The sequence below is a fragment of the Mercurialis annua genome, linkage group LG7 (genome assembly GCF_937616625.2).
Source record: "Mercurialis annua linkage group LG7, ddMerAnnu1.2, whole genome shotgun sequence".
Taxonomy (NCBI): domain Eukaryota; kingdom Viridiplantae; phylum Streptophyta; class Magnoliopsida; order Malpighiales; family Euphorbiaceae; genus Mercurialis; species Mercurialis annua.
In genome coordinates, this window is record NC_065576.1 from 48,473,493 (window position 1) to 48,484,680 (window position 11,188).

General features: G+C 32.2%; 2 protein-coding genes across 2 annotated transcripts; one reads left to right on the forward strand and one right to left on the reverse strand.

The window, feature by feature from the left end:
* Nucleotides 1-2,063: 2,063 nt before the first annotated feature.
* On the reverse strand, nucleotides 2,064-2,926 carry LOC126657475 (photosystem II core complex proteins psbY, chloroplastic). The gene has a single exon (XM_050352169.1). It carries the CDS (start codon nucleotides 2,909-2,911, stop codon nucleotides 2,168-2,170), a length of 744 nt encoding a protein of 247 aa, XP_050208126.1. The 5' UTR covers nucleotides 2,912-2,926; the 3' UTR covers nucleotides 2,064-2,167.
* A 2,510-nt stretch (nucleotides 2,927-5,436) lies between these two features.
* On the forward strand, nucleotides 5,437-11,188 carry LOC126655912 (ALBINO3-like protein 1, chloroplastic). The gene is made up of 11 exons (XM_050350281.2): nucleotides 5,437-6,022; nucleotides 6,375-6,485; nucleotides 6,565-6,639; nucleotides 6,829-6,889; nucleotides 7,361-7,434; nucleotides 7,551-7,655; nucleotides 8,008-8,115; nucleotides 9,183-9,286; nucleotides 9,404-9,619; nucleotides 9,697-9,973; nucleotides 10,700-11,188. The coding sequence occupies exons 1-11, from the start codon at nucleotides 5,663-5,665 to the stop codon at nucleotides 10,781-10,783; spliced, it is 1,575 nt and encodes a 524-aa protein (XP_050206238.1). The 5' UTR covers nucleotides 5,437-5,662; the 3' UTR covers nucleotides 10,784-11,188.

An 11,188-nucleotide genomic window follows, 5' to 3' on the forward strand; every position in this document is an offset into this window, starting at 1 on the left:
GACGGTAATTGCAATGCTAATATATTAATATTGGGGGGTTGTTTTAAATAAAAGGTAAGATTAGAAACTCTATGCATAAATGCATAAAAATAATTTAAAGGAAAAGGCAATCATTATTTTATTTTTAGCTTACTTTATGTGTTTTGCCATTGGATGAATGTGATAAAACTTCATCCGACCATGATAATTAAACAAAATAAGATTAATTTTGTACAAAACAAAATAATCATAAAAAAAATCTTAATTGAAAGATATACAAACTACAACGAAATATAGCTATGTACGTATGATAATTTCTAATGTATCTATACTAAATTATCATAGAAAATATGAAAATTCATAAATACTCATATTCCAAATTAAAATTTTCTAGTCAATAATAAGGCTAAAAAGTAGTTGTAATTTAATTAATATTGAAGATAAAATTTAGTATTAGAAAAGGCAATATAATTTTAGCCAAAATAATAAATATATTTTTAACCAAACAAAATATATTTAAAAAAAAACTATGTGATAATGTGATCCGTCAATATTTACAATAATTATATTCGACTCCCAATTTAAATATATCTATTTGCAAATTGCAACACAATCTTCAATTTAAATCCACTATATTTTTATAATCTGAAATATAAAATATTTTATTCTATAAAGTAAGCATTAATGAAATTATTTTACCTAAAAAAATTAAGTATAATTTCAGTTCGGATTTGAAATTAATTATTAAAAAAAAGGCAACACAGTTAAATTAATGCATGATAGTTTTATGGATTAGATTGATTATTTTATGTGCATAGATTAGAGTAAACCTGGTTTGGAAAAAGAAATCGATAAGGATTGATAAAGTTTAAGTTGGTGCAATTGCAAAGAAAAGATTAATTACTTTATTTTAAAAATGATAAACAAGTGATTAATAAGACCACCTCACAATAAAAAGAAAAGAAAAAGCTTAATTGAGCAATTACAAAAAGTCAATGAGAACATATCCAAATCACAGTTGCTATTTGAGTGGATTAGCTTTTAAGAATGCTTCCCATTTACATTTTATATTCCTCATTCTTATTCTAATTCTACTCCCTTTTAGAAATGGAGGATAAATTGTATAAATTGGTAGAAAATAATTTAAAATGTGAGGTATTGTTAATGTTTGCATCCTAAAAACTGTGAGGTATATTCCTTTTTATATCATTTTAGGTATTGTTTCATTGAATTATTAATTAACAGAAAAAACAAAATTGTGTTGGCAAAAAGTACACAAAAGCACTCGTAGTTTTCACTGAAATATATCTTAACCTTAAATTAACTATTTTGAAAACAATTACACCTCTTTGTTTGAAAATAAAACAAATTACCCCTTCCGTTCAACAAGTTAGAAATAACCATCAATTGCTGGCGTGTTACTCATAACCGTATTGGAAAAAAATTCAAAAACTCATCTTAATGTCGACAATATTTATCAATTTTACATTTGGAAGTTTATATATTTACCTAAAAAATAAAAATATTTGTATTTTTACCTTAACATGGAAAAGAAAAACAAAGCACTTTACGTTTTTCCAATTTTATATTTTTACTTTCAGTATTTAAAAATTAATAATTTTACTATAACATTATTATAATATTATTATAATCTTATTATATAAAATTATTTGACATATTTATTAGTATTATATAATCATTCTTCTCTTCTCAAAATAAAAAATTAATTCTCTCACTCTTTTACTGTCACTTAAAGCAATACAATGAAATGAGTTAAAAAAGATAGGCTAAATATCACTTGTCTATCTAAAATTTTATGAAACTCTAGTTTGCATTTTCACATTACATCTAAATCTCTTGTATGGATCATGGTACTTTGAACTAATTCTTACATGATATATAGATTTGCAATAAACTTATAAATTCAATTAGGATATATGCAACCACAATTAAAATATTCGGATGCGTTTTCTGATTTTTCGACTACAGTATTTTACGGATGATAGGATATCTACAACCACATATAAACTTACATGCATAAAACAAAATCAAAAATTAAAAATTACATTACAAAAATCAACACATCAAAATAAAGAGTTTCATTTAATTACCATAGTAAGGTGCAATTACAAGTAAATTTCTACCATAATCAATCACACCAAATTCGATTATATCACTCACAAATAAATCATCCAGATCTCATCTTATTGATTTGGTTCAAAGCCGGTTGTAGAATATTATAAAGAACCCAAAGAATCGCGGGCGTTACAACAATCAACAAAAGCTGACCCCTATTATCACTCACCGCCTCACCAACCACCGCAATCTGCTCAACCGCGGACGCCTCCGGTGCCGCCGCCATCATCCCCGTGGCGGCCAACCCGCCGAGCCCGAGCCCAACGATGACACCCTTAGTCTGTCTCATTTTGTTTATCTGGTTAAGTGCCGGTTGAAGTATGTTATATAGAACCCATGCAATGGCCGGAATCAACGGTAGAAGAAGCGCTAGTCCACGGTTGTCACCCTCGGCGATGTCCGCTAGCTGTTGAGCTGCAAAAGCTGGATCACATGAGCTTAGAGTAGAGAAGATTGCTCCGGCCATTGCTGTGCCGGTTAGAACTTGGGTTTGGTCGAGTTTGAGCGGTTTGATTAATGGGGCGAGGGAGACTGGTTTTGTGGGTGGGGATTGTTTGTTGTTGATGTTTCTGTTGGTTAAGCATTTAGTGTTGAGAATTGCCATTGTGGCCATTGTTGCTGCCATGTTTTTCTTGATTGTTGATTTGTTTAGAGCTTGATTTTCTTGGATTGTGAGTGAGAGTTTGAGAAATTGGTAAGACAAAAAGATGGTGAAGTGAATGAGGTCCAATGGAATTATGTTACTAGATTTCTCTCTTATCCAAATATTGGAAATGGTAAGGTTTTTGGACCTCATATTTCATACCCTACCTCCAATTTCTTATCATGTTATTTCAACTAAAGTTCATTCCTTAGCGTTAATTAAATGCTTTATGGCGTAAACAATCATAAATTTCAGCGTGTTTTGTAAATTTAATATAAACTTTCAATTTTAACAAATTAATACATCAACTTTTGATTTTTTTTGCAATTTTAGCACCGAGCAATTTTCCGTCAGACAAATACTGTTGTGAACGCTGGAACAGTGGTTATTCAGGTACACACATCATCATTTTTCTCTATTTTTCTAAAAGAAAATTGATCGGTGCTAAAATTGCAAAAAATCAAAAATTAATGTATTAATTTACCAAAATTAAAAGTTTGTGTTAAATTTGCAAAACACGTTAAAATTTGTGATTTTTTTTACGCTACTAAGCCTTAATTAAATGGTATCATATGGGAAAAAGTAGTTCAATGGCTTCAATTATTTGGTTGAGCTCATCTAATCTTTAACTAAGATTGTTAATCTTGGATGATTATCGATGTTAATAGGCTTTTTACAAAAATATCTATTTCAACTAAATGTTTATAAAAATACATTCTAATTTTTTTTAATAGATTATTGATAGATGATTTTTTTATAAAAGAAAATTAAAAAATATATTTCTGCAATAGCAAAAAGTCATAATGTTGAAAAAAAATTTAAAAAAAAACATACGCGGCGTAATTTTTTCGTGTTTAATATTATAAACTCTAATTTGGATGGCCTAATTGAGACCTATATGTGTTCATGGATTGTTAATATGGAGGATTTCCGGTGGTTAATCCAAAAAAATTGTACTACGAACATACTAACTTAGAAATTATAGTAATTGATCTTTACCTATGATAAAAAAAAATTGAACTATTTTTAGCTATTTTTCTAGTAGTCTTTTGCACATGAGAGCCCATCGATTTAGGCTATGAGATAGCAGCCCAATTGGGTTCAAAGTTTGGAAAATGCTACAGCCTATAGAGAGGCCTAGCTAGCATCCTAGTGGAAGATGGCAGCCCAAGTTAGAGCCTCTTCCAAATTGTACATACTACATGGATCTTTTTATGGGTCGGGTTTTGGCTGGACCAGCCGGATTTTGTAATTTTTAATGTAAGTTCAAGTCTAACTCGAATTTCATTTGAGATTTTATATTTGCGATTAAAAACCGACCCTTACACTATATAAATATGGGTTCCTACCGAATTTTTTCAAGTTTATATGAACAGTTATATAAAAATAAAAGTCTAATTTCCCCTATTCAGACTTTTACGAATTTCAGCTCGAACCGAACTGAAGATGAAATATATTGTTCAAGTTTAGGTAAAAGAACAGGCATGGGCGGCTAAGCGGGATATCTAGACACATGAATATATCTAATTTTTTTGAATAATCATTGTAAGTTCAATATGTAACAGTATTTTTAGATTGACAAATTTTAGAGATTAATTAGTAAAAAATTAATATTAAAATTAATCACAATAAATTGATATTTCAACCATTTTATAACTAGTAATGACATAGCAGACTCAGAAGAGTACAATTAGGCAAATAGCTTCCTGTCCAAAACATCATAGACTGGATATTCCTTTTATGGAACAAAGGATCATTTCAACCCCCATATTGACACCAAGTATTAAAAAGGTTAATAGGAGAACAATTGGACAAAAAAACCCTACAACTATGGCAAACCGTTTCAAATACTCTCTTCCGACGTCCTTCTCCACTCTCGTCACACTCTCCAATTAGTATAAAAACTAAAATGAAAAAGGCTCTTTAAATTTATTTTATTCTTCAAACTAACACTTAAAAATTATAATCATCAATTATTCTTTTATAATTTTAAAAGTTTTAATATCACATCAATTGTTTCAAAAATATTAAAAGTATTATTATACTTTTTCTATTAAATCTTCCTTCACAACCCTCGTTTCTCCTCCTCTCAACTATTTTTTTTGCTGTCGTCCACTATCAAAAATAAAAAATCTACCACCTTCTTCATCTAGGTTAGTACCCAGACAACTGCTGCCGACGGTTGGCGGTTAGGGATGAAAAGAGAGTGAATTTAACTAGATATAAAATTAGGATTAGTTAAAGGGAGTTTAATTAAATTTATGGATAAGTAAGTTTAATTATAATTTAATTATATTTATTATTGTTTTAATCGAGATTAATTAGAGTTTAATTATAATTAATCGAAAACCACAAAATGGTCCTAATCTAATTTGTTTTAATCATTAAAAAGTCTAAAAAGGTCTATTTTAATTTAGTTAATTAGAATTTAATTATAATTAAGTAGAGTAAATTATGACTTATTATGAAACTCGATTTCTTTTTGTGTCAGAGGAAAGTTTTTAAAACGGTTTGCTATAGTTGTAAATTGTTTTATCCGATTTTCCTACTATTGACATTTTTAATATTTAGTGCCAACATGAGGGGTTGAAATGACCCTTTGTTCCTTTTTGGGTTTTAGACTATCAAACGGCCACGTGATAATAAAATCATGTTTTTTTTTTAGAGTTGATAAAAAAAAAAGTAGAGTAGGTCAAATTCGTCATCCACCCCCCAAATTATCTCAAATCACAAACACAGAAGAACTCTCAATTTCTTGTTTCTTCTCCAATTTCCACTCAATCAGGACCAACAATCACTCAATTAAGCAAACACTGTTACGCTAACGAACACTCAGAACAATTCCAAATTCTAGGGTTTGTTCAATTTTATTGTTTAACAGCAACAGAAAAAATATATTCAGAAATGGTTACTTCTCTATCATCTTCTTTACCAAACCTCATCCTCTCACCTTCTTACAACAGAATTAATGTCAATAATACCGTTAACCCACTTCTTCTAAGGCCTAAATTCAGTTACTTTTCAACTATCCACAAGCCATTTCTTCGTGGGTCGGGTTGTGTTGCTCGTTTTGGGTTCAAACCTGGGTTTTTTCCTGAACCGGATGAAGGGTTGATTCAAGATTTGTTTAGTAAAGCTGAGAGTGTTTTTTACACTATTGCTGATGCTGCTGTTGCTAATTCTGATGCAATTGATACTACTACTAAGCAGACTAATAATGATTGGTTTTCTGGTATTGCCAATTACATGGAAACTGTGTTAAAGGTAACGATTTTACGGACACTGGGACACGCGAAATGGTGTTATTTTAAAGTTTTTATATGTATATGAAATTTCGTGTTTCCGAAACGGGACACTTTATTTGTGAAAATTGAAGTTTCTTATTTGAAACGTGTCCGGAATGTTAAAACGTCAAGGGTCCAAAACATTTTTGAAAAGGGGCAAGTTGATTGTGAAAATTGAAGTTTCGTGTCTAAAACGTCTAAAGTGTTAACGTTTCTGAAACGGGACATGTTTGGTTGTATAAAGTGTCTGTGCTACATAGATTTTAATTTATTTTTTTAGTTTTTATTGCTTGATGAGTTGTAAGAGTTTGTGTTTTTTAATTCTGTTTCAGGTTTTGGAGAGTGGGTTGACTAGATTACATGTTCCATATGCTTATGGATTTGCAATTATTCTGTTAACTATTCTAGTTAAAGCTGCCACTTTTCCTTTGACTAAGAAGCAGGTTTGCGTTTATATTCAAGTGAAATTGTGAATTCTTTTCTATAGGTTTTGTGTTTCTTTTGAAAATTTGTTTTCCACAGGTAGAATCTGGAATGGCAATGCGGTCTATACAGCCCCAGATAAAAGCTATTCAGAAACGCTACGCGGGAGATCAGGTAATTGTTTTTTTTTCTTTTCCTTTTGGCTTGATTTTAGATGAATCAAGTTCAGTACTCTATTGATTTTTGGATGTAAGTTATGAATTATACCTTGTTAGGTTGAGTTGGTATGAAACTAGTAGCAGTTCTAGCTTTTGAGCTTGTTCCATTTAATTGACAAAGTTCAATACATGTTTTCGCTGGCAGGAGAAAATTCAGCTGGAGACAGCACGTTTATATAAAGTAGCTGGCATAAACCCGTTTGCAGGTATTTCTGTTGCGTGGTCATTTTCAATTTCAATGGATGATGTAAGTTGCAGAGACATCACCTTGGCTTTTGCCGAGTTGAATTGAGTCTCTTCAAGTTCCATTAGTCATTTGTGCGAATAATAATATTGGTTACTTGATAGACAAATGAAGCTTTTATAATTTATGTTCATATAATTTTTGGCTCTCTTCGTTGCATAAGCAACTGTTCGTGTAAGAAAATCTTATTTTAGATGGTTTCAAGTTTTTGATGGCATGAGCCCACCTAAAAGACTCATTAGGCTTTTGCCTCCTCTTTTATACCAAAAAAGACAGACCTTAGGCATAACAGAAAACTCTCTTATAGGGAGCTAATGCCAGTTTTTTCATTTACTACAATTTATATAATAAGTATATACTTGCTGAACCACGTGATCTTAAGCTCTTCTATCTTGTTGCACTCTCCTTTATATCTTTAAACTTTTTTTGCTAGGTTGCTTGCCCACTCTTGCTACAATACCTGTATGGATTGGACTATATAGAGCCCTTTCAAATGTAGCAGATGAGGTAGCATTCACGTTATTTTCTCATTTATGTTTAATTTCTTTTGTTTTTGGCTTTACGGTATTATTTTTTATTTGTTTATTTCCACCTTCTAAATGATTCTCTGTTTCTGATACTAGGGACTTCTTACTGAAGGCTTCTTTTGGATACCCTCCCTTGCTGGTCCAACTACTATTGCTGCTCGTCAAAGCGGCGGCGGCGTTTCTTGGCTTTTCCCTTTCGTTGTGAGTGCCTTGTTAAGATTATGAACTGTTTCTCTATGGTAGAAATATGAAATCTGTAAAGATTACATGGTCATTGTGCAAGCTCCATGTTGCGATAAACTATAAGGAGAAGCTGAACCAGCGATGTTTGCATGTAACCAAATTTGTTTATCCCAATGTGTCCTGCAGTTTGCATCGTCTGTTTTTTTTGTTTGTTATCTCTATTTTCAATTCTTTGTTTAGATATCTCTACTATGTCAATTGTGGTTCTTTCTTCCAGACTTCCCCTTCTCTTAAACTTTTTATTCCAATGATATTTTTCTATGTGGACATATATAATTCATGTTTGGTTGCTTTTTTGCCTTCTCCTCAGGATGGACATCCACCGCTTGGATGGTCTGATACCTTTGCATACCTTGTCTTACCTGTGTTGCTGGTTGTCTCGCAATACGTCTCCGTCCAAATTATGCAATCATCACAGGTCAGTAATTTTCCAAGTGTAGAATTTGAGTGTAAACATTTAAACTACATAGCTTACTTGATTGCTGCACCAGATAATTTACCGAGTTGAAAACACCATATTCTTCCAGTTGTGCTCTATTTAGGGATATGTGCCTTACATCACCCAAGGCCATGAATTCTCACCTTTTACGCAATTTATTTCCTGGTAATACCCAACTGTGTTCATTCACAGTAAATGTAGTACAACCATCAGTGATATGTCCAAAGATTTTTGCTGTCTGCTTTCCTATGTGACTCGAGTTAATATTATCATGAGAACTATACCTAAGAAAGATACATTTTCATTCCTTTATTCTCTTTATTTTTTCTTTTTAATATAAAATCCAAGAAAGTGGTGTCAACATTGACATGAAAACAGAACATTCTCTACATACGATCAAGCCACTGTGTCTTGACTGCCATGTTTCTTTTGTCTGTATTAAGGAATTTGTACGGTACATGTCCAACCTACTAGCTAAATCCTAAGGACTCCTAACATTTTTAGGAAGAAATAGACATATCATTTAAAGGCTGTGGTGTAACTGGTGTTTGAGTCTTTTTTTTTTTCGCTTGAGAAGTTTGGATAGTGGTGTAATTTTTGGTATTTATAATAGGCTTATCCCCTTAAAATCCCCCCACCTTTTATCCCCAATTCGTTTGCACCCTCACGTTGTAAAACCACCAAATATATCCAAATTACGACCTTTCACTTTCAATTGCACCCTCAAGTATCAAATTGACCTCTTTTCACTTGAAAAATGTTCAAATCAATACTTATTTTAGCATATATTTTAAAATAGGACTTAAAAGTTTATTTAAAACAAAAATAAACCTATTTTTTGAAGTGAAAAGAGATCAATTTAATGCTTGAGGGTGCAATTGAAAGTGAAAGGTCGTAATTTGGGTATATTTGGTGGTTTTGCAATGTGAGGGTGAAAACGAATTGGGGGTAAAAGGTGAGGGGTTTTTAAGGGGATAAGCCTTTATAATATGATAGTGCCATAACTCATTTATTGTTCATCTATTAAAACATGTTATCACTTGCAGAGTAATGACCCAAACATGAAGAGTTCTCAAGCTATAACACAGTTCCTTCCATTAATGATTGGTTATTTTGCTCTTTCAGTTCCCTCTGGTTTAAGCCTCTACTGGTAAGATGATGCAACGCCTTCTATTATAGCAACATATTCTTTGAGACTCTTAGAGAATCTGTTTTCGACATTATTTTTCTCCCTATAATTTTCTATAACTTTCTTAATATCTTGCAGGTTAACAAATAACATATTGAGCTCAGCACAACAAATATGGCTTCAAAAGTTGGGGGGTGCAAAAAATCCTGTAAGCCAAGGAGACCAACTTCGTGTTCAGAAGTCTCTCTCTGAATTAGAGTCTACGAAGAAGTCTGTTGTCGTATCAGATGCTATAGAAACTAAGGCTGTGCAAGTTGAAATTTCGACTCCAGAAGGATCGCGTCCTGGTGAAAGGTTCTTCACTGTAACCAATTTGCCTTATTTCCCACCAATCGCTGTTGTTTTTGTTCTAAATTAATCCATTTCTTCAGATTTAAACAGCTAAAGGAGCAAGAGGCTAGAAGAAAACAACAAAGAGAAGAAGAGAAGAGGAACGCTGAAGGGACTGCAGCAAATGGTAGTCTACAAAATGTGTCAGAGAGGGAGAACGGAACTAGTATACCTACCACTCCTGGCATAGTTGATGAAAGGTCCGCGAGAGCTGTTCATGATTCGTCCACCACCGAAGATATTGTAAATGGTGAAGTTTCTAGTCCTGAGGAGGCCTCTGAGAGGGATGAAGAGCGGTCCTATGAAAATAAACCAAAGGTATATCCTTGGATCTTGAACAGGCATGACCTTCGTATTTTTAGAAGCCTTTTTGTCAGAAATCTTCTACTGCACTTTGAATTCGTAAATCTTGCTTTGCTTTATGCATAGATATTTGCAACTTTTTTGTTCTGTTCTTCTGTTAATTGGTTGGTGAGAAGGTAAAACTAATTAGAGTCTTCTTTTTCTTGAATATCCATATGGTGGTGTTGTGAGACATAAACATAAACACACAACAGGAAGCTCAGTTTCTTCGCTATTGGTAAAAATTGCATCTTGGGTGTATTAAAATGTTTTTTTTTTTTTGAATAAATTTCAGTAAATATAGGTGGTATCATGCACTGCACATATCATGTATTCATAAGTCGCAAGTTCTTTCTTTACACTAGTTAGTTGCTATGTTGACGTGAAAACAGTAAAAAATTGAAACGGAAGATAGTTTAGAAAATAGGTTATAGATATAAAATTTTAGTCTCTCACGAAGCGTTTTCAGAAACGGAAATGAAATGGTGAAATGTAGGATTCGATAAATTTCTCGTGTAACATAGGCTACTTTTCATTAACCATAAAATTATAGGTCACTGAGATTTCTCCGAACTTTTTCCTTCTTTCTTTAGATTAGATACCTTGCAGTATATGTTTATAATTTTGTTTAATATAATATCAAAAAGTTTCTCTTACTCATTTTTTTACTACTTGTGGCATATTGCCAATTATAACCATCAGGTAAAAGTTGAAGTTCATGGTAGTTTGACTACAACAGACAGCAAACTTACTGAAGAAGAAACACATCAAGTCAGAAGAGAGTGAATACATGGTGTAGTGATTACTTTTATTCCAAGTTAACAAGACTTAACCGGCATGAACACATATCTGTTACGTTGACTGCGGAGAGCAACCTTTGTCAGCGTTTTAGCCCAGAAAGCGTACAAGCGCAAACAACCTTCACGAATGCCAAGTATGAATTATAAATCAGGTCGGTATTTGTTCGTATCAATGGCTGTTACATTCGTATCAATGGCTGTTACATATTCTCTTAAATCTCGAGAAGCTGATAGGCAGTAAAAGTTTCCGAAAAATATAATGAATTGCTAGTGAGCCAATGTCACAATTTGTGACTCAAATATATTTATTTTATAATGCAAAAGTTTCAAATATTGTTATATTATACAGAGAATTTTGCACAGATGAAAATACCTGGAATTTCTTGGCGTA

What these genes read in the sequence shown, in the direction of transcription:
- LOC126657475 (XM_050352169.1), bottom strand. Translation starts at nt 2,911, where the DNA reads ATGAGGTCCAAAAACCTTACCATTTCCAATATTTGGATAAGAGAGAAA.
- LOC126655912 (XM_050350281.2), top strand. Translation starts at nt 5,663, where the DNA reads ATGGTTACTTCTCTATCATCTTCTTTACCAAACCTCATCCTCTCACCT. An exon ending in TCTGGTTTAAGCCTCTACTG is followed by an intron (nt 9,287 to 9,403) that starts GTAAGATGATGC and finishes AATATCTTGCAG; the next exon opens with GTTAACAAATAACATATTGA. An exon ending in CCTATGAAAATAAACCAAAG is followed by an intron (nt 9,974 to 10,699) that starts GTATATCCTTGG and finishes TATAACCATCAG; the next exon opens with GTAAAAGTTGAAGTTCATGG.